General features: G+C 37.6%; 1 protein-coding gene across 4 annotated transcripts in view; it reads left to right on the top strand.

Moving 5' to 3' along the window:
• LOC578724 (thyrotropin-releasing hormone receptor) overlaps positions 1–23,084 on the top strand; it is a 92,285-nt gene that overhangs the window by 59,734 nt on the left and 9,467 nt on the right. For all 4 annotated transcript variants that reach the window (XM_030975237.1, XM_030975236.1, XM_011684229.2 and 1 more), the window contains 2 exons: positions 12,346–13,921; positions 15,127–15,358. In XM_030975237.1, the coding sequence (XP_030831097.1) occupies positions 12,992–13,921; positions 15,127–15,358 (1,162 nt within the window). In that variant the 5' untranslated portion in view covers positions 12,346–12,991. The remainder of the gene's footprint in view (positions 1–12,345; positions 13,922–15,126; positions 15,359–23,084) is intronic.

Raw genomic sequence — 23,084 nt, 5'->3', positions numbered from 1 at the left:
GAAGGGAAAACGAAAAAGTTGTGTCATTGTGGTTGTTGAATGCATTGGCAATCGGGCCTCGTTTTCGCTTTTTGGACATTTAGGGTCTAGTTTCAACCGTTGACAGTTGTAAAAGTATCCCTTTTGATAGGGAAATAGGCTTTCATGTACATTGTGTATTCTCCTTTTTAACTATACTGCACAACATCTTAGGTTACGGTACAAATAAATTAAGCGAAGCTACAGACAAGTGCCAATAGTACAAATAATGTCCCTCTCCTAAAAGAGATATAAAGACAATTACTCCAAAAAACATATATATCTTGTAAATACTTCCAGTTGTTGATCACGAACCACTGCCGTTGGCGTAAGCCTTTTTTGCGCGGGTCGATAACATTGCAATTATTTATGAAAAGCTATACTACAGAGTTGTTAGTTGAATTAATGGAATGTGGATCAAACTGTCCTCGATGCACTGATATCTATTTTTGTTGCCATGAATTAATTTGAAAAGTTCGTTTTTATGTTCAAGTTTCCTACCGTGCTTTGTCCAATGCATCTCACTCCTTCAGTCATTGTTGTCAACTCATTCAACTCCAGGGGAGTGTTTCACAAAGACTAAGATCGACTTTAAGTTGGACTTAAGTTGCCACTGTTTGCTCTCACCATTATTATCGATATATAATATTTTTTACTTCAATAATGAATTACCAAAAAATGTAAATTCTGTAGTTTTGTGACCACGATTTGTTCGTCCCTTGAGAGACAAATCAAGTAAATAGTGAGAGCAAACAGTGGCATTTACAGCCTGCCATATTCAAGTCTAGCTTAAAGTCGCTCTTAGTCTTTGAGAAACACTCCCCTGTGGTCTCTGTAGCCAACATTGCCAACGACTGTCTGTAATACAATATGGCGTACCCTGCCGACTGCGTTTGTTTATGGACTTTGGTGAATCGAATCGGAACGCCATCCAGGTGTCAGTAAGCGCGTTTGATGTTGATACGACCCGGTGGTTTGGTATTACGTGTGTATCCAAATCTGTGCTTGTTTCTTTTCGTCACGAGTGCTGTCACTCCTTTATTTTAATATTCACGAAAAACAAAACCGTGGTTTAAGGAGTGACAAAGCAGAGACATTATAGAGAGACCTTGACGAATCAAATCTCCTGAGATTTCTTGCGCGTGCGTGAAAATCTGGGATTGTTTTTTTGTATATTCAGCATAAGTCATCGTATCGAATAATGTGTCGAAGGGCAATCAAATACTTTGTAATATTTTTGAACAAAAACAGAGAAATCAGATAAACAGAATGGAGAAAGTTTGAAATTAATCACTTATGATATGAAAGTCATGAATGTTTGAAAATATGAGATCACTACAGCTACGCGAATCTCAAATTAGCAATTTCGTCAGAGGATTGTGATGCAGTGACGGATAACTCTTCCGTTTGTCGTGTACACAAACATAATTAATTTCTGCTTTGGTCCCAAGTGTGAAGGCACTACTGAAATAAGTTATGGAGAGAATTTTATGACAGGTCCTACCGTCCTTTATACAAAGAAAAGACCAAACCGACTCAATTTTTTAAAGAAAGCATGAAGTAATTTTAGTCATTTTGTGTGTTGGAATAAATCGGTAAGTTGTCCGCCACATCGCAGAGACAATACCGATTCGGTAAATTTGAAGAGCCCATACCTTTAAAAAGTCATTGCAACTTTCAACAATTCATAACTTTCTCATCTCCCCCCGACTTCATTCAAACTTTCACCAGCTTGTGCTCCTCTGATTTTTTTTTCTCCTTTCATATAGTCAGAGTCGATTGCTATCTAGATTGGATCTCCCTTTATATGTCGTAGTAACTTTTAAAGGCATTTTATTTACTTATTTAAATATTCCAATAGAGTGCCTTTTAACCAGATATTTATATCGGTAATCACGACATTGATCATTATTGTGTGAACAATCCTTGCATCAACTGATATGAATTTCCTTTTATTTGCACCAAAATGTTTTTCCTGTTGAGCCATAATGATTATTTTGGACAACTGTGTCTTTGACGGCGTTGGTAACGACGTTGGACAACCGTGTTTCTCGCATGGCGTCGCTCGGTTTTGAGGATGGGGACGTACAATGACCGGAATTATTGGTAATAGTATATTAAATCAATCCTGCAATGATTGGGTTCACTGCCTTGAAGGAGGACCAGCCCTCTTGATGTACGGTCTTGCCGAATATATCGATAATATTATGAATGGCCTCGCCACTAATGTAACCCTGTAGTCCCATACATCAGTCAATTTGCTGGTTTGATTAGCCTAACGCACGACACATACACGTGCTGTAAGAAGGGAAAGTTCAGCTTGCCCAAAGCAACGGGTGTAGCCACCAGACCTTCAGCTAATTTGCCTCTTCACATAATGATGCCCCACAAATTGATAATCTATACATTCGTTGCAAGGTTTTGGAAAGTTTTCGTTTCTAATTAAAATCCTGTGTCGTAGGTGTATTATCATCCATGGAAGCGTGAGGCTCGCAATTTCCTCAAAATGTAACCCCCTGGAAGGTAACCTTAATGCTAAAGTGTTTGGTTTTATTGAGGTAATCTAAATGAACTTCCTAGAAGTGTTAAGGCAATAATTATTGTATCATGCTTTTACAAATTAAAGCATGAGACTTAAGACTCGACTGTTTTTACAGTAAGAGATCTCACACTGCATTTCCTGTCGCGCTGACATAATCATGTATCACATGTATAGACAGCAAAATGCCATCTCCTTTCTGGCTGTACATATATACTTTCGACGGTTTAAGACAATGAACAGCGAAAGGGGATTAGAATCTTCAGACACAGCCATAGTTGTTAAGAGTAATATCGTAGGCAAGCTGCATGACACTTAATCGTGTTAACTGCCCCTCGATGAGGTTGCTCTATGTAATCTTCATAAGATGTGAACTTGTTACATTTCCAATTGCATCAAAAAAGTGTCCTGATATCTGCAGAGATCACTATTATTTCGGAAGAATATTGTTTAATAGGTTGTCATGACAGAATTGTAAACAAATATTTCGCTTATACTTACAATTTAAAACTATACTGTACCGCATACAAAGACGGACATATTATTATTATCATTACCATTTTCATTTCTTTGCTTCTCTTATAATCCGACTGGGACTGAATATGATCACTTTTGTTTTAACTAAAATCATCATTATGTTTGTCTTGAATTGTATGGCCGATTGAGGAAGAGACTTGTGTTGCAGTGATGATTCCAAATACAGCCAAAATTGAAAAGTTCACAATATTGTTTCTTTTTAAACCTCGTTTACGTTAGCATCTGCCATAGGTCAATAAACTCTTTACGTTTCGCTGAACTACCGCAAGGTTTCATAGATCGGATTTCAGAAGATGGCTTAAATTGGTAACATTTAAAATATGATATTCAACTTGCCCGCATCCCTATTCCAACCCCGGCCTACCAAGATAAGATTCATGTTCCTGCAAACATGATTCGAGTGGTTTTACCAGCGTCCCAGAAAGGCCACTTTGGGAAGGCTGTAAGTTTGCACAACCTATTTTTATCTAAACCTTATTTACTTAATCTAAAATGCATTAAGGAAAAATGTTGTAGTGGCTCTAGAAATGGATGAAGTACGTGCATATTTTGTGAAAGGGTGCTTTTTATGTTTTCCTTGAAAGAGAAATTTCCATGTTAAATGGCTTTCAACATATTACTTTGACTCAGATTCGTTCCTCGTGTTTTAAATGTAGCTTCTTTTTCATGTTGAGTGAACGGTATACATCAATTACATGTAGAAAAAAAAGCTATCACGAATATGACCTGGGAGTATTTTATTTAAAGACCACAAGTAGGTTAATCATCAGTCCAGTCAAGGACAACGATTTCTCTGAAAATTATTAACAAATGAACGCACCTCACAATTCAACAGCACTGATCCAACTCCAAACAAATTGAGGGGCATGCTGTTAAGACTAAGCAGGTTGATTCAGCCGAGGACGCAGGTTCGAAACTGGTCCACGTATTTCGGATAGTGACGTTTAAAGGTCGGTCTCCAGACGTAAATAATCATATCTGATTAATACACGTCTGTAAAAACTAAACACACACGCGCGCGCGCATGGGTAACATGAACAAAGTGCAGTATTTTTGTAGGGGGCGGATTGAACTTTAGTCTTAGAAGTCACTAATCCAAGATAACAGCTTTCTTGGCATTGCCATCATCTCCCCCAAGATCAGGATGACAGATACCCGAAATGTGGCGCCACCGCATCACCATGTGCCAGAGAAAAAAAATGTCAGATAGTGGTTTTAATACGTGCAGCAACATACGTGACAGTTACCTTCAAGGCTACACGGGTGTATGTGACACGGATTAAGTTGGGTTTACAGAATCATTCTGCTGGAATGCCTCTAGCAGACGTTGGAAGACAGCAGGAGTCGAACGGGAGAGGTTATTTCGAGTCTCTTCATTAACCGTGAGACGAAGAAAGCTTGATATTTCTCGTGGCGATGATATTCAAAGCAGTTGCAAAGTGAATGTTTTAGCATTAAATATTAATCACGCAACGAATAACCGCCGTTGGGTTATTTACTTGATGTTCATGATTCTTGTAAAGGAAAACGCTTTGGGTCCTTAAGGTGTAAATTGTGTTTTTCTAGCCCTCTTAGATATCTTTGTATGGCGCATACATAGATGCTACTCTGTTCGACATGAAGCTTATTTTACTTCAGCGATTAGTGTGCTTGAACTTCTGAGGACAATAAAAACCATGGTGGAATAAAAATCTCTAAAATGATTCCTTTGATAAGTTTGGTTATGATTTTGGAGTTAAGCTTTTTCAAATATAGAAGCATTATATTGTTTTTTTTTCTTGTGTGATATTTAATACAGAAAACAATGAATATGACTAATCTAAATAACAGTGTTATACATGTACATCATGAGGGCTCTTTCTTTCATTTTTTGCCTATTTCAAGGTAATCAGGTAAGACTGAACCCAAAATGTAGGATAGGTGGAAAACAATTGTTTTCCTTTTATAAATGCGCTAATTCTCGTAGAAAAGGCCTTATAAATCCTAAATGCATGCAAATGTGTGTCAAACCCGATAACTCAATTGTAGGTCAAATAGTTGATGTAGCATGTATTGTTAGATCAGACCTTTAATTATGGTAATTTAGGCGAAAGGGCAGAGAAAGCATATCCTAAAGGCCAAGTCCACTCCAAAAATAACTTACTTTTAATAGAAGCAGAAAAATAAGACAAACTTTCTTATTAGATATCCGATTTTGCTCAAACTTCTTTTGATTGGTTTGTCTGATTTTTCTGCTTCTATTGAAAGTAATTTATTTTTAGAGTGGACTTGTACTTTAATTTGATTGTAGTCGTTACATGGATTATTACAGGTTGGAAAATAATCACGCCGATATTAAAGCGTTCTTGTGTAACCTTTCGTCGGTGTCATTGAACTCGCAAGAACCTACACCTGAGAGGTTTTAATGGTAGGACCAGACCAGGCAAGTTCTTCAAATAAGGAAAGGACGAGATGAAGTTAGGCGAACAATATCACGGCGAGTTGTTTCATGGACGACATGAAGTCGAGACTTCATCCTATTTCGTCATTTAATAAGTCACAGTAAGCTCTATTAAGAAAGGTGCTGATCTAAAGAATTAATCATGGTAATCGCATCCGCTTTTTTAAAAATTTAGAATAGGCATGAGTAAGAAGTATTCCAGGACTGGATTGATAACCGTTTAGCTTAAAATACATAAAAATATACATTCTATAGTAGCTTCACATTATTTTGAGGGAAATTAAAGAAATTATTCAATCTATTTCAATCCAGATGAAGCTAGACTATGATTTATGTATGAATAGTTAACAACAAAATCAGTATCCATTGTTTTATTTGGTTATTCCCATGTAAGAAATATAATTTGAATCCGGAAGCTGTTAAAGCCCCACTGTCCTACTTGTAGCTACTTGCTCCCTCTATATAGAAAACTTCCCCAATCGGTGCCTGTTGGTCCCCCATGATCCTCTTTTTCTTATGTTAGTTGAGAGCTGATTTGATGAGATAGCCACCTGTCAGTGACCTGGCTGGGTGGTCTAATCCCTTCTGACCCAGTAGTATTGACGGCCTTTAAAACAAGATTTCTCATATGAAACATCTTCAAAGACAATATCAATACGACTTTATTCGTAATACTAGTTAGTAAAAAAAAAAAATTATAACAGAAGAGATGGGTAATACACTTCCTAGATCCCCCTTCCAACATTTCTTCTGATTTGTTATCTCTTCCTAAAAGAAGGGTAACGGAGAGGGGACTGATCCCTCGCTGAACCCGGTACATGTGTTCGTAATCCACCTTTAAAGAGATCTTATTTCAACATCGTCTCATCTCGTTCCAGCTTGATTTACACAATTTTGATAATGAATAACGGCTTGATGACTTTTCCCTTCCTTCAGATGCCATCGGTGATTAGAGTTGCATCCATAAACTTGCATTCCCCCGATTCGACTCACAATCTCCTAATGTTCAAACCAGACATACCTCGATCATGGTACTTCTTTTTTATACACCTGTGCGCATCCTCTTGCGACGTAATTAGACGAAAACCGGAGTCTCTTGGCTGTAACTTGATTAAACATCTTAAATCGTTTGGCATTTAATTGATCAGAAAACCGTTCCCAGATTAATACTGACGAAGATCGCCTTGCTGTGCACATTAAATTTTCAAAGCTTAAGGAGGAAATGAATGTTTATTATTAAAGCCAATGATCCTGCCTGTGTCATAAGTTCGACATCGAGTTCAAATGTTACCGGAAATTGCGTGTTTATAGTTGAGAGACGTTGAAGTGGTCATTGGCTTTTAAGTAATATATTCATGGTTTTGAATTAGTGCGTAGGCTATTGAAATTAAAGTTTCTTGGCAGATTGAATTCGGTCTGTATACATATAAGTCGGTGTAGATGCTTCATGTTCCTATCCTATATCTATCTCGGTTTTCTTTCCTTTCCGGGAAGTGTACGAAAATATTTCCTCTCTGCTTTCTTCTATTTCACAACTATCAAGCAACAACATTTCACAACAAGCTGTTGTATTTTTTTCCTCAAAATAAACATAATGCTATTATAATTGTCATTCATAATTATATACATATTTAAGGGAAGAAAAATAATTCTCTGCATTCTTTGTAATAATCATAACTTTCTTGCCAGATTTTTTTTCCATTGCAATGGAATACATCGTCTTTACATATTAAAGTAATACATACCACTACACAGATACGAGAAAAGTTACTTTTAATAAGTTCCTACTCCATCAAAGCTATCAGTCATGTTTTTTTTTTCTCAAAGTACTCTATTGATGTTGCGTACATTTTATATTATATAAAACTAATGATAATGATAATTTGACATCTATTGATAAAATACAAGTTTTGTGGTTTCCTAATGTAACTAAACTTCAACCTGAAATATTGAAAAGAGTAACATTTACTTAATAACGAATTCATCCTACTCTTGTACTAATCTGATAATGAGTTCGTTGCACCAACATTACAAGAGAATCGCAAACCAATAAATCAAATCAAATGTTGTGTTCGGCACAAAACGTATAGGCACTAATACATGCCATATGCGAGACTGGAGAAACGAAATTTCGATTGATAACAAAGTATGTGAATTTGAAACATAAAACGACATTCAATCAAATTTAGATAGGAGCAACATTTTCATAAAAGTCAAATTTGTTACGATGCACCGTTCCAAACTGCCCAATCAATTTTGACAAATAAACTGAAATGTCTGCCACTGTAAACCAGGTCGCAGTTCACCCTTCTCCACGCACACGCGCACGCACACTGGCGGCTGAAGCATCCTTATACCTGTCTAATTGCGGCCCACTGGGTCGAGTTTCACTCGAGATCGCATTTTTTTTCCCCCGTAATTTTCATTTCATACAGACCTAATGCAATTAGAGTGCTATGAAATCTGTTGCAAGGTGAAGTGAGGATAATATTTGACGTTTTGGACCCTCTTGTGATAAAGCAAACTCGCTGCTGTCATCGATTTTGATGGAGGACGGACTTGGGATGGGCAGAGCACTTTTTAAGGCAGGTTGACGGATATCATCTTTCACGTTAATCCGTCAGAGTTTTGACGGGAACAGAAGCTGAGTTGGTTTTGATGATTATGCTCGATGAATGTAAATGTCATCTGGCAAAGAAACTGTGGTACGTCCTTTCTTTATTTAAGACCTTCCGGGATCTTCTCGACCATGGTCACTTTAAAGGGAATGTCCAAATATTCGAAGAGGAAACAAGTATACTTGTTTTAAATTTTGACTTGTGAAATATATAATATTATAAAAGATTTTGAATTTTGTAAACAAGCTTACTGTCTCTCGTTCCTACTTACAGAGTATAGTCGTCGGACTTTTTTTTAGCATGCGTCCAGAGATACCTCATAATCATATGTAAAGGAAATTATGTCCCTACGATCATTTTTGCCGGGTCATTTTTAATTAAAGAAGAAAATGTTCCTATACTGTATAATACAGTATAGTTTTAAAAAAACGATGAAAATGTTATTTGCAATCTTACAAATCACGATAGAGTATATTTTACTTTTAGTATGCTTAGTTGAATATTTTTCTTTGAAAATATCTAAAACTTCACATTTCTTTCTACACACCTTGCATCAAACTCGTTTTGAAAAGTGAACTACCATAGCCTTAATATTCTCAATCAATCTCCAGCCCTCTCTCTATTTCTATCTCTCTCTCTCTCTCTTTATTTGAGGATTGGGGATGCTCTCCTATCTCAATGAATCACTCACCCAGATTTGCATGTCTGCTTAGATGTCCTGAAAAGGTGTTCATGGTCCCTTGGTAACGCTTGTGGATACACATGACCTTTTCTCCACCTGTTTGTGTAGGTGGTGTCATTTGTAGTTTCGCTTATTTAAGCACCGTCCAGCTGGTTCCTCCAATCTAATAACGAAAAGGGAGAGAGAAGGATGGTAACGGAGAAAGAAGCAAATCCAAGAGGAGGGAGACATCTACCCCCCTCCCCCAACCCCTCCTTGCATTTTGGGGCCTTGACCGTTTGCATCGATCATCCACCAAAGAAGTCCAATCCCGGCACCCCCGCGCCCATGACGATGTACCTCAATGTCTGAACCCTCAGTACGCCACAAGAAGATGGTGTCGAGGGAAGTCTGAGAGGTGTGTTATGGGTCTATAGACCCTCGTAATCTCGCTATCGCAACATCTAAAGCGCCATTTAGGGGATTAAGGTTATGAATGCATGGTGCGGTGGAAAACAAATTTGGTAAAGGGAATGGATCCCCGATTCATATTTTCTTGGATACACCTACGTCAAAGAACGTTATAGTATGATGCAGTCGCATTATAGTTCGCTTCGAAACGTCTTTGTGTTCTAGAAAGTGATGTTCAGCATTGCCTTTTTAGATGGCATCGAAGGAAAATAAGCATTCTCGCCCGACTTTCTGTAACTGATATTTCAGGAGTGCAGCTCATTTTCGGCGTGCTTTGATCTGTTCAGGTGAAAATCATAAAATACGTATCCGGACACCTACCCCCTGTACATCCACCCCCTCCCCCCCCCCCCCGATAACCATCTCCAGTCAACTACCCCCTAGTAAAACTACCCTAGGGGGTAGTTGACTGTGGGTGGTTATCCGGGGGTGGATGCCCAGGCGGTAGACGTCCTAGAACCCATAAAATACACTAGAATAAATATAGCTTGAAAATATGTATTTCGGCAAACTATGATTGTTGTCCTGATTGTTAGACCTGGACCCGTTTCACAAAGCCCTTTTTTCAATGACGAATGACAAAAATCAGTGACAAATCTGTTGATGGCCAATCAGAATCTGATTTCAGTAGCTAATTATAACAAACACTGTCATTTTTTTCACTGATAACAAGTTTTGTGATGAAAAATACGCATTTTTGCAAAATTCTTCCTGCGTCCACCGTGGTTTTTACACGCCCTTGATAAATATTCCACAGGTAGATAGAGTTACATTTATTGAAATCTTTCTCCCCGTATCATGGGATCTGTTTTTACATACTGTTTATCAACTTGATCAAGTAGGTCACCGCTGACCGAGAGTGCATGTAGACAACGCGCAAAATGATATGGGCGGAGTAATGATGCACCTACGAATTTGTACCCTATAATGAAAAAAACATGGTAAAAATGGCACATAGCCCCCAGCGAAATAGAAATTGCTTTCTGGTGTATAGTTTGATCGGAAGCCTACACGGAGAAGAGGCAGAACCCGATACCCAGCCTTCTTTTTAATATTTAGTATCTTCCGGATCCTTTACTTGCTGATTTGTGATATTGGATTGCCCAGGGCTTTGGGGTGTTTGACGTGGCGTTGACGATGCGTCGTTGATTTAGCTTCTCTTCTCATCCTCCCTTTGTTCTTTTCTTTCGACTTTTCTGTTTGCCTTTTCTGTTTTTCCCAGCTTTTTATATAGAGCGACATATTTTTTTGCGTCCTGTTGCACAGACTCTATATTAATTTTGCCTACTCACTCCTCCCTCTTCGCCATATGATTTTTTTTCTTTGCCTTTCCTTATTTTGCACATTTATTTTACATTTTTTACATTATCTGTTTTGGGCCTATCCAACTTGTGGGTAATTTAAAAAGAAATGCATTTTTTTATTTTCTATGCTTTTCCTTATTTTGCACTATATATTCCATTTTCTACATTCTCTGTTTAGCTCCTATAACTTGTGGGTAATTTAGAAATAAAATGCTGCAGTATCTAGATACTATGAACGCTTGAACTTATAATTTAGAAAACATTGCTTAAAGGCACACTGTCCTACTTGTAGCTACTTGCTCCCTCTATATAGAAAACTTCACCAATCGGTGCCTGTTGGTCCCCCATGATCCTCTTTTTCTTATGTTAAATGAGAGCTGAGTTAATGAGATAGCCACCTGTCACAGTGACCTCGCTGGCTCGCTGGGTGGTCTAATCCCTTCTTGCTGAAGTAGTAAAGCCTAAAAATCAAATTACATTGTTCAATTTGCATGCTGCCATTCTTGCTCGTCATGTCGGGAAACGTTTTGCACAGACTATTCTTTACTCTTGAAAATTTTCCCGCTTGTTTCAATGAACAGAGATAAAAGGGACAAGAAAAGGACGTAGTGATTGGATTAAAAAGTCTGCCACCAAAGGAGCCGCCGATTTATTATGCTCAGTCTGGCGATTGTCGCCTGCAGGCATATTCGCACCCTTACCTATTCTATTCGTCTCCTTCTTTTAATCGCTGGCGTATACAACGCTAACAATCTTGCTATTAATACCGATATTATTCATAAATAGGTCGGCGGGTATGGAGGTCAAGCATGGTTTGATGTTGTGCTATGCCTTAAACTTCCTTTGATAGCTTGAACTGATTTTGATTACCAACATTCGACGCACTAGGTCAACTTTTTAGACTATCATGACTATCTCTTCATTCTGTGCTATACTCTCAATCTTCCTTTTAAAGCTTGAATTAAGTGACAAAAGTACGAAATATTTCTTCTTTATCTAAAATAGCAGAATATGATCTATGGATATCAACATTAATGAAATGTTTTGAATTTTATCAAGATTCAAAAGGTAATAGTCTACGGAAATTTTGAAAACGTGAAGCGGCTTGATGAATTGACAGTTTAAACAATTAACTTAATGAAAATAATATGCTATTCATGATATTAGTCTGCCATCGACTAGCTGTACCAATAACGGAGAACAAATACAATTTCGTGAGACCCAATTTTAATCTCAGTGCCTTTTCATATTTGTGAAATTGTTAATTTTGACCTGTTACTTTTATGAGTTATCATAAATTAAAGGATAAAAACAATATCGTCATTCATGTATTAGTCTGAAATTTAAATCTGGAATTTAAGCCTGGATTTGAGCTTTCCTTTATCGTTTAGATATATAGACGCCTTAGTAGATAAAGTATCAAAAATCGTTACGATTTTAACCATCTATGGTATTGTAAAGGTTGTAATTCTCCCCCAAACCCCCACCCCACCCTCCCCCTCCTGCCTTCCGAAAAACAGTAGGATATAAAAAGATAATTATAGGAAGTGGTTAGGGTATTATTCACCGATATCGTTCAGAAAAGGCAAACCTGGTGATCCGTTTCAGATGGGAGACATTTAGAGGTGTTCGACAAACTAGTGTCAAAGGTTGTGTTACCTCGTCCAAGACACTCCCGTTTTACATATTCGATCATTCAACTTACCTTAACTTGCATAACCTGATTGATCACCTGCACGATTGCTTGTCCTTTGCAGATTCACAAGTCCAGTGTCGATGTATTCATCGCCCCCTGTCTGAGAGAACGTTACTGTGAAGCGTCAAACCACACTCGAGCGAGTCCGGTCGAGCAGCGGCGGACGTCCCCGTGGGAATTCAGATCGGAGTGTCCAACCTACTTCCAGGAATTCACAGGGGGCTGCCGAATGCACTGCATGTATCTCTTTTGAGAAGGAAGCGAGAAGGGGTTATTAAGTCGTGCGAACGAACTTCTCCTTATGTTGGAAACATATATTCACATCTCCTGAAGATAAGGATTGTGTGTAGCGAGCCAGAGGCACTTACCTTTACCCTCTACATCTGATTTCAACAACTCAAGCAGCTCGTTTGGTGTGAATGAGAAGGAGATATAAATCTTTTGTTCCAAATTCTTCAATCTACATCACCGATGAGTGAAGTGCGCAAGGGATAATCTGATTTTCGAAGGGCTGCTAAGATCACAAAGCGGAATGAAATTAAATCGACGTACAGCTTCTTTCATGCTTAAAAGATCTTCTGTCTTTCCAATCGGTTAGGAAATATTTAATATCTAATCTTACACATTATTGAAGTTCAACAATCCACAGACTTATTGTTGACCATTGCACTTCAAGTATCTGAAATTTGAAAATTCAATCTACAGCCATGGCGGGAGTCACGGTTGGTGTAGTTCCTACCGTGGTCACAGAAGTGAACGTTTATCAAACAGAATTTTTCGACGTAACTCCAAACATGTCGCTTGCATCACCAAATGCCACTAGAGATTTACCCGAACTGGAATTCTACAACCTCGATTACAAGATCATAGCGACGATATTCTACCTGCTCTTGGGTGCCGCGGCCATCATCGGTAACGCGATGGTGATCATCGTCGTTCTCAGAGTGGCTCACATGCGAACTCCGACGAACTGTTACCTGGTGAGTCTGGCAGTGGCCGACTCTATGGTCGGAGCAATAACCATCATGATGCATTCCGTACCGGAGAACCTGCTGCCGAAGAACGCGTTCATCTACGGCGCCGCCGGCTGCTACTCCATCATTGCTCTCGAGTATCTGGCCTTCAACGTATCCGCGCTGTCCATTACCGCTTTCACAATCGAACGCTACATCGCCATATGTCACCCCATGAAGGCCCACATCATGTGCTCCGTGTCGAGGGCCACCAAAATCATAATCACTCTCTGGGTCTTCGAAATCATCTACTGCTCACAGTGGTGCTTCTTGCTCGAGTACAGCGAGGAAGAGTATGCAGGTGGACATGCCTTTGGACGTTGCTGGTATCGTATGGACAAAGTGGCCTACATCAATGCGGTCTATTTAGTGGACTGTTTCTTATATTACATTGTTCCGGTTGGTGTCTCTATTCCTCTTTATGCTATCATCGGACGGGTTCTCTTCCGAAGTACCATGTCACAAAATGGCATTAGGAGAGGTTACGAGGTCGGTTCGAAGGGGAAGGAAAATGGGAACACGACGCGGTTGCGACTCATGAAGTCGAGCGAAGGCAGTGACGGAAGTAACTCACCAAGACGGTGCAAAGATTCAGGAAGCACAGCTGTATCATCGAGAAAACAGGTACCTCTATAATTTATACATACTCATTAACGTACTCTAGAAATGCATCGGTCTGGAGATGAAAATCAATTTTGGGGCAGTCATTTTTTTAAGGGTTACTACATGTATGTTTAGAGTGGAATCCATGCTCAAAATAATGTAATCCAATCTCAAAACAATAACAACCATTTCTTTGGAGGTGATGACACCTTAATTCGAGTGTATTTACTCCAAATAAAGTGATCCACAATATAATTATTTACGAGTAGTAGTAGAAAGGGAACAGGATAGGATTTACAAGGAAGAAGGAGACAAAATGTAAAGAAAGGAGGAGGGGAGAGAAAGAACGAGAGAGAGAGCATCCTAAGTTCACAAGAGTTCAAGCAAGTTTTTGTTTTGTTTTTGTTTATGTTTTCCCCCTCTATGTTAGGCATTAGTTGTTGTTGTGATTTTTTTTTAATATATATTTTTCTTTAATCACCTTCTCATACAACAATATAATACTGTATTATACTGTATTTCTGTTTAGGTGGCAGCACCAATAAAGCCTTTGGCTTTCTTAGCTGTCTCCACATTCATACATATTTTTGTTGTTGTTTTCTATTGTAAATGTTTCTTTTTAACATGTACGCTATGTTTTGTATTTTTATATGTTTGTTATGATGTTTTTAAGACGAATGAAATAAAGATCAATTCAAGTACATTTCGACAAAAGGGTAGTACGCAGCTGTAACAATGAATGACTGTCAGGCTTATCACGAGAAGCCTGTTGAAATTTATAAAGGGAGAAACCTGTTGAAGGTGTGTGCATGGTTTCTTTTGAGATATACATCTGAATACATTCTTTAGGGCTGTCAAGCCCTGCATCCACAAATAAACTACGAGTACTAGTGAAGAAGCTAAGTACAAGACCTATATGAATCAGAATTTCGTAACTAAAGTTCAATGTTGAAACTAACAATTGTTGTCTTTGGATTATCCCTCTTCTATTTGGCCTTGTATATATATATATGACAAAAATCATCTTCAATAATAGTTTTATTTCCATCCCTTGCTTTCAATGCTCCTATCCAAGTACCATGCAATTCCCTCCTATGGGCTATTTGTCCTATTCTCAAAATTTAATAGGATTTAAATTTTATTTTACTTGTTAACTGAGAATAAATATATGCCAGTGCCTTAACATTCATAATCATATATTTTATCCCTTTCAATTTTAATTCCAGGTAATAAAGATGCTGGTAATAGTGGTAGCCCTCTTTGGTATCCTTTGGGCACCTTATCGGATGCTTGTCGTCTTCAACTGGTTCAACACACCATCCAAGCAGTACCACAACGAGTGGTTCCTCTTCTTCTGTCGCGCCTGCCTCTATCTGAACAGTGTGGTCAACCCGATCCTCTACAACTTCATGTCCATCAAGTTCCGACGGGCCTTCATCAAACTCTGCTCCTGCCGCGGTAAGAACAACAGGGCGGCGCTAATTGGCCGCAGTAGCATTGCAGGCAGCTTTACCGGCACACGCCGCACCAGCACTGCATGTACCGCGGTCACCTCCAACGCCAACACCTTTTCCTGCTAACCGCTTCATCCATTTCATGAGTAGGACAGAACTAGTGAACTATCGCTTTCTCTATATCCTCCTCATCGCCATAATACTCCTGCTTGACAATACTTTATATCAATACGGTTGAAACAACTATTGACTATTCCTGTATAGTGCTTCGACTCACATCATTTATTATTTTGAATGCTTTTTTGTTTCTTTCGTGGTGTGCTTTAGCGGTTAGAATGATTTGATCTAATATGGACGAACTAGAATAACAAACAATAATCATCTTATATCATCTGCCTGCTCGTCCTTTACTTGTGCATATATACAACATAATGTTTTGAGCTAACATTTCATTTTATATATGCATGTGTCCTCAAATTGAATGTCAAACTTCGTAAAGAATGTCGCGGGGAAGTTCGGGAGCGTGGCGGCACGAACGTCTCGCTCGGATTTCTAGTCGCAGCTGCACGCCTGTTAAACCAAGACGCTTTATTAACACCACTCGGCGGGGATAATGATTTGCTCTAAGCCACCAACCGTGTTTACTACAGGTGGACTAACAATAAATTCGTCAAAATGACGAATAAAGCAGAAGAAAATCTCTCTACACAGTGAACCTCTCTTGAGAAGAAAAATCGGAGGGAAAACGACCAACCAATCCCATTTCTTCCAACTTGTTGATAACCGACCAAATGCTGTGTTAAAAGGTAATGATTGTTTCGGTGTTATTGATAAATGTGTCATGGTCCGATTTAGAGAAATGCTGTCTGAAAATGCAAATTCACCCAAAAATGATATTTTGATAACAAATAAACGTAGGGAGTGAATCAGACGGTAAATGCATGAAATGGGTATAGCATGAATTATTTAAATCGAACCGCTAAGTAGCTCCTCGCACTTGTCTAACATTCCAGTCCGCTACATAGGAATTGCCAAGATACTGCCTTTCTACTGGGCACAAGATTCTTGGAGGAATGTTCGCTCTTTAATATATGCCTCATGTTACGCTTCTAGGCTTGTGATTGGTCAACATTAGCTATTGACCGTTACGTCACAAATATGGGGCAATAGGGAAATATATTGTCCGGGCCATCGTCATATTTGATCGAAGAACTCATGGCTGCAATAAATACGCACAGCGTTAGCATAATGTACGCACGAGAAAACACACACTACGTAAACTTTTTTATTTGTAAATACTTCTTATTTTGGATAGTTGCACAGAATGCGATATTTAAAAAAGGTAGTGCTAGTATTTCACCATTAAACCTTTAAAAAGTCGTTAACATGTTATGCTCTCAACTCTGTTTGGGCGGCATTGGTAAGTTTCAAGATGATGACTTTGGGCCATTATCGTAACCATGCCTCTCAAAACAGTATTTATTGTATATTTTCCCATGCACATAACAGTATGAAATATCTATCCCTGTTGTAAATTGTATTATACACATTGTATGCACTTTTAAAAGATCAAAGTGTATGATATCATCGCGCGATACTACTATAAAAACATATGCTACGCTTAAAACTTTTAATGAATCTATGAAATATCAATAACAATAAACTTATTGAATACCATTTATCTGTTCATAAATGTGGGAAATTACATATATTAAGCATTCGTGTAGATTTGCATTATGTGAATTTTTATACTATTTTCATATTCTATATGAATGATAGACACCTTTCAACGTTTCACAATTAAAGCACCTAATACTGTTTCTGGCTCCTGTACATAATATATTTTCCTAGATTCCGTATCACCTCCTACTTTGTATTTGGATGTTTTCCTCTAAAGGATGAAATAAGAAAAGTACACAATCAGAAATTGAATGAATATATAGCACTGAAATAACTATTTACATATGCGGTATCCATTACTTTTTTTGGTAAATAATTGTAAATAAATAGGTGTGTGGTTTTCATAGCAGTGAATTTATAAATAATAACTTATTACAAAGAGGAAATGTGCACGCTTTTTAGCATGGCAGATTTCATTTTTTCGAGAGTTATTTATGTCAATTCCATGATTTGAAGAGCCTCTTCATAATGTTTTGGAATATATTAATTTGATCAAGTTCAAATGAATAAAGCTATGTTATCATATGTTGCTTACCATAATACATAGTGTAAGTTATGTGGCAAAGGAGATTTTCATCTTTCTCAAATACACCTAACAAAAAACTTATATTGAGTAGACACAAATTTAATGAGATTTGTATAGTTTGAACTTTACTTCGTCCTATATGCTGTGCGTATATGTGCAGATGCCAGTAAGATATAAGGACCTTTTTTAATCTACTTCCATATAGTATTTGTAAAATTTAAATTTGGCATGGAATACTTTTCGTGAAGTAAATTCATTTCGAAAGTTTTGGGGTATCCGAAAAGCAAGAGGTTCTAGTGTTTTATGATGCGGTAATGCACATTTCCTGCTTTGTGGGTGTGTTTATAGTCTGAATTTATTCTCATACCAGTGGTCGCACATAATGGCAACAAGTTTTTAAATAAAATACTGCCCTAGGGCAACTGCGTGTATAATCTGCAAACTACTATAATGGATTTCCTGTTATTTTAAGGTTTTTTAAAGGCTACGTGTCTGTTTTTTTTTTCATGAAAAAAATATTATTATTTGAATATACATTGTTAATGTCTTTGGGTGAGTGAATGTGGAATAAATATATGTATGATTCTTTAATATATGATTTCATCGCATGCTTGAATTGTTAATTGTGCACTTTTTTTTATGAACTAATTTAATCTTCTCTCTCTAAACCCTCTGAAAAAGAATGCATGAGCACTTCCCGAATCTACTTTCCTCCCTAAACTATTAATTCCCAGAGTGTCGTTACATTGTGTGTTTTTTTCTCCTAATAATTCTGGTTGAATCGGAAGTCCCCACACATCAAATTCATTTCCATAAACACGAAAATAAGTGATGTTAAAAAAGTGTACGTCATCGGCTATAAATCGTCAGTTTTGTCACAGCCCACGAAGCCGATATTTCAGTCTCGCGGGCCAACTATTAACTCTTTTAAGGGTTTAATAGACCGACATTCCACGTAAACGACAGGCAGTCTTATTGGGATTTTAACCACTTCCCACGAGGTTCGCGAGACCGATATTTGTTTATCTTACCTCACATATATCTTTCTTTAGTCGGCCTCTAAGGCTGTGGGCTGTCGGTCTCTTAGACCTTTGGAAAATACTTCTATTTCTTTATTGTAACGGTCTTGTGGGCGGTCAGTATCGTGAACCTGTTGTAAATGTTGGTCACGTGGTTTGTTGTTTTACTAATATGGCGTTCGTTAGTTAATGGTCTCTCCAAAATATCTACTTAATATAGGGTTATTATCACCTTGGAGAAGGTATATTTAAATCATTAAGCTAAGTCATAAAGAGGGTGATGTTCTGACTGCAGTGTTGGACTTGAGCTTCTCAAATAATGTTGATTGACGCATTAAGGCTGTATATGAGACGTCCTTCAGTAAACTGGCTTTTAATTTGATGGAAAATATATTAAATCTATATTTTGTATGGCGTCCTTTTTATGATGACTCTGATTTGAAGGGTAAATATATAATCTTTTTGAGAATGATACACTGATCTATAATTCTTATACATACATGTAGACTACATGCTGTTCGCTGGCAGGCAGGAGTCTTGAATTTGTCTTTCACGTTAATCCGTTTTTCTTTAAATAAAGCTTCATGGCGGAGCCCATCCTCTCTATAGATTGGACATGTCAATTAAATGGCACAAAACCGCTGACACTGACACAATATAATTGTGTACAATAAAGATGTTAATCCTGTCTATGGGAATTGACGTAGAAAGAAATCCATAATAGAACAAGATAGAAAGATGATTAAGATATAAACATATCTCGACATTTACGATAGTAATTGGGATATTTTCCGGAAGAAATAAACGTATATCATTTTCATGTTATATGGGACAACGGGCCTGCCTACAAAATAATTCTTTTCATTTTCCTTCCAGTATTTCTGCAAAACTACATGTTTTAAATTATTCCAAAGCCTGCACAAGATCAGGATTTGTTTCTGCGTGTCTTTTTTCAGAGTTAATTACTCAAAGATTCATCATAAAAAGCACTCCTCCCTTTGACGATTTGCCACTAGCCATTTCATATTACATGAATCCTAGAAATAAATGTAATGGATAAGACTGTGATACTTTTTATTCATTCATTTTAACTTTTTTAGGAGAACGATACCTCACAGCGTACATCCATTTTACAAGTTCTATAGAAGACACGACTGTTAACAAAATTAAAGAATTTTGTGAATAATATCCAAGAAAAGTATTCAGATCGTGTGCAATTTAATTTTAACAAGAATGGATGACAAGAACTCAAACGTATGGACAAATTATTCTTACTCCGATCATGAGCTCGTGTTCACATTGTACTCATTGTGTTAATTGAGACACAGTGTGGTGGGCGTTCACAGTGTGGTGGCCGTTTCACAGTGTGGAGTGTTCACAATGTTAAATTCACACTCATTCATGTGCTCCATAATGTTAAATTGAGGCGTTTTCACATTGTTACCCACACTGTGAATTTGTGGTTGTCCACACTGTGAACCGCATTCTGAAACGACGCGACCACAATGTGAAAACGCCCCGATTTAACATTGTGGAGCACACTGTGATTCACAATGTGAAATACAGTGTGATTCAAACTGTGTTCCACACTGTGGATGAGTGTGAATGAGTGTGTTCTTTCCAGCAGTTAGAGGACGAAATAGTTGAGCGGTTCACTGACTTTTTATAAATAAAACCAGCAGAAATACAAAGATTAATTGCATATCTTTAGAATTGTTTCACTTTTCCATTGCGCGATAATAAAAAAAGGGATGTCAGGAACTCGAGGATGCCGCATTTTACCATAATTATTCATGCCGTTTATGTTACAGATGTACGTCGGCGTGCATCTCTGAAATACATTTAAGGAAATCGTAGATTTTATTTCTGATGGCATTAGTAACAGTAACCTGCTCACATCAACTGCGGGTTCAGGACCTTTCAGTTGATACAGGAAGACAGCGAAACCAGTTAAACCATTATTAATGGGTGAAAGAAAAACCATGAAGATTTGTTTAATTATTGGTCAAAGATACATGGCGGAATCTAAGAAAGATGGATTATCATTCGTGTTTGGTGCATGATGGGAAAGGTATTTTCATTGCATTTTTCTTCATTTTTTTTAAATGTTATACTTTATGTTCCATGCTCAAATTCTACTCCCTCTCCGTCAATTCTTTAGTATGCCCTTCCCCCCCCCCTACTCTCTCTCTCTCTCTCTCTCTCTGTCTCTCTGTCTCTCTAGCACAGCTCCCGAGATTCTCATTACCTAGATCTCCAAGTTATGGGCATACATTACTTTCATATGACCATATGTGGGGGGGGGGGATAGCTCGTAAAAAGATTGGAAATCGGATAAAAGACCTTTTCCCGTCCCACCCCCCCCCCCCTGTCGGCAATATAGTACTATCAACCTGCATCCTCCCATCCCCTTTCTTTCAGCGCGTGCTCTCTATCCTTATCTTTTTACAATTTGACCAGTTTTTTTATCCCAAACATAAGCTTCACAAGTAGGATAATTAAACATACTTTGACAAAATATTTCCTAAAATCAATATTTTGAATACCAAATATCTCAGACCACAATATTAATCAATTCATCTGCCTGCAAGTTTAACTTTTCTAAATGGCAAAGAATGGCTCAATGGTGAAAGAATTATAGAAAAGAAGTCATTGTAATATATATGCAAAATTAACTATTTCCTCGCGCAATATGTGATGGGAAGGAAAAAAACACGGAAATAAAAACACGAGAAAAAACACGGAAACAGTGAACCGTAATGAAATACAATATGGCAACAGATGCGACTTCGGGTAGAATAAAGTGTATCATAACTTTCCTTTTTTCACCCTACTTTGATCAGGAAATTTGGGAAAGAAATAAATGGAAGGTTTGTTTTGTACCAGTCCGCTCGTTGAGGGAAACTGGATCGAGGGGGGAGGGGGGCAACCTGTCTTACTCGGAAAAATACTCTTGGAAGGGGATGGACAAATGAAATGTGGAAACTCGTTCCAGAATCGAGGGGCCATATGCAAAAACAAAAGGACGAAGAAAATACTGACTGCATCGCGCAGTTTCTTGTTTTGTAAGTAAGAAAAGTTAACGTGTATCTATCAGAGGCACACTTTATCTTGAAGTAGCATATTTTCATTTGAGTGAGGTCTATGACCCTCTCTCATTGCATTGCACTTTAAACTGTCTCCTTGAAGCGTGGCAATACAATTTTATCACGTGCCTTTAGTCGAAGAAAAAGTGCACTACCCACCAATCACTTGAATTGTAAGCTAAATCGAAGAGTAAGGTAAATTGTGTGTTGACTTTTGAGTATCAAGAATTATATGTCATTGTATAAAGAAAAGAAATTTGATTTGAATGGATTTGTCTTTTTAAAGATGCCATTAATCACAAGTTTGTTGACTGCGTATATCGCATCACACGATACGAGGCGCCATTTTCAAATGTAGTCGCCGCTGCCATGCTCAACAAGAAATTGGTCGGAAACCGTTGTTTTAGCCCGTTTTCCCCCAAAGAACTTAGGAGCGATAGCATGAATACCCAGTCATACAAGTGAGTTAAATAGAAATTTGAGATATCAACTGTTTTATGATCTAAAAGTTAGATTTAATTTGTGGGAGCTACCATGAAACACTAACAGGTGAAAGAACTAACCTCCGTAGTTAAGTAAGGAGAGCGAGAGAGAGAGGTGGGGAGGGTCAACAAATGACAGACTACCCTATCATATTTTAACGTGGTATAACTTTTAAAATGTACACCATTGAGTGATTCGCTTTACTAAACGGTAAATAATACAAATATTTTCTGCTTCATGTAGATTTGAATGATTACAAACTTAGACTAGGTCTAGGTCACCGAAGCGATAAACTATTCAAAGTTACCTTTATTAACTGAAAAGTTATCGTGCTCACAAATGCATATAACTATACAGTGCGTCCCAGATATAAAAAAAAAAACCGAGAATTATCGATGTTTTACCATAACTTAATCACAATTATTGTTAACAAATGACACATATTTGGAAAGCTTAGATCCTCCTCTTTCATTTGATGCAACTCATATGATTCATATCTCACGCATGAGTGATTAAAAGCAATTTGAAGAGAGGAAATTAAAAAGTCATTTGGCGAGCGGTATCTGAATTTTAAAGAAAATCACATTTCTAGAAAGTTCAATTTCTGCCCTTTTAGATGACACCTCAATCAGGAAAAATGCTTGTTGCTACGGCAGGTAGCCAGTGAACACGAACTCGTTTGATCAACTTATGAAATGCAAGCCTTACTTTAAACAAACAGAACTTTGTTATTCCTGGCTCATTTTTCCTGATTGAGTTGCATCAAATGAAAGAGGAGGATCTAAGCTTTCCAAATATGTGTCATTTGTTAATTATAATTGTGATTAAGTTATGATAAAACATTGAAGTTTCAATAAAAGAAGTTGATGTCGGCAGAATTCTCCACATTTATGGAAATGAATAATTAGTGCGTTAGAGTTTCAAGGAAAATGATCA

The sequence above is a fragment of the Strongylocentrotus purpuratus genome, unplaced genomic scaffold, assembly GCF_000002235.5.
Source record: "Strongylocentrotus purpuratus isolate Spur 01 unplaced genomic scaffold, Spur_5.0 spur5_scaffold_8, whole genome shotgun sequence".
Lineage (NCBI taxonomy): Eukaryota > Metazoa > Echinodermata > Echinoidea > Camarodonta > Strongylocentrotidae > Strongylocentrotus > Strongylocentrotus purpuratus.
Note: the sequence above shows the minus strand (reverse complement) of the source record. Positions and strands in the feature narration are given on the sequence as shown.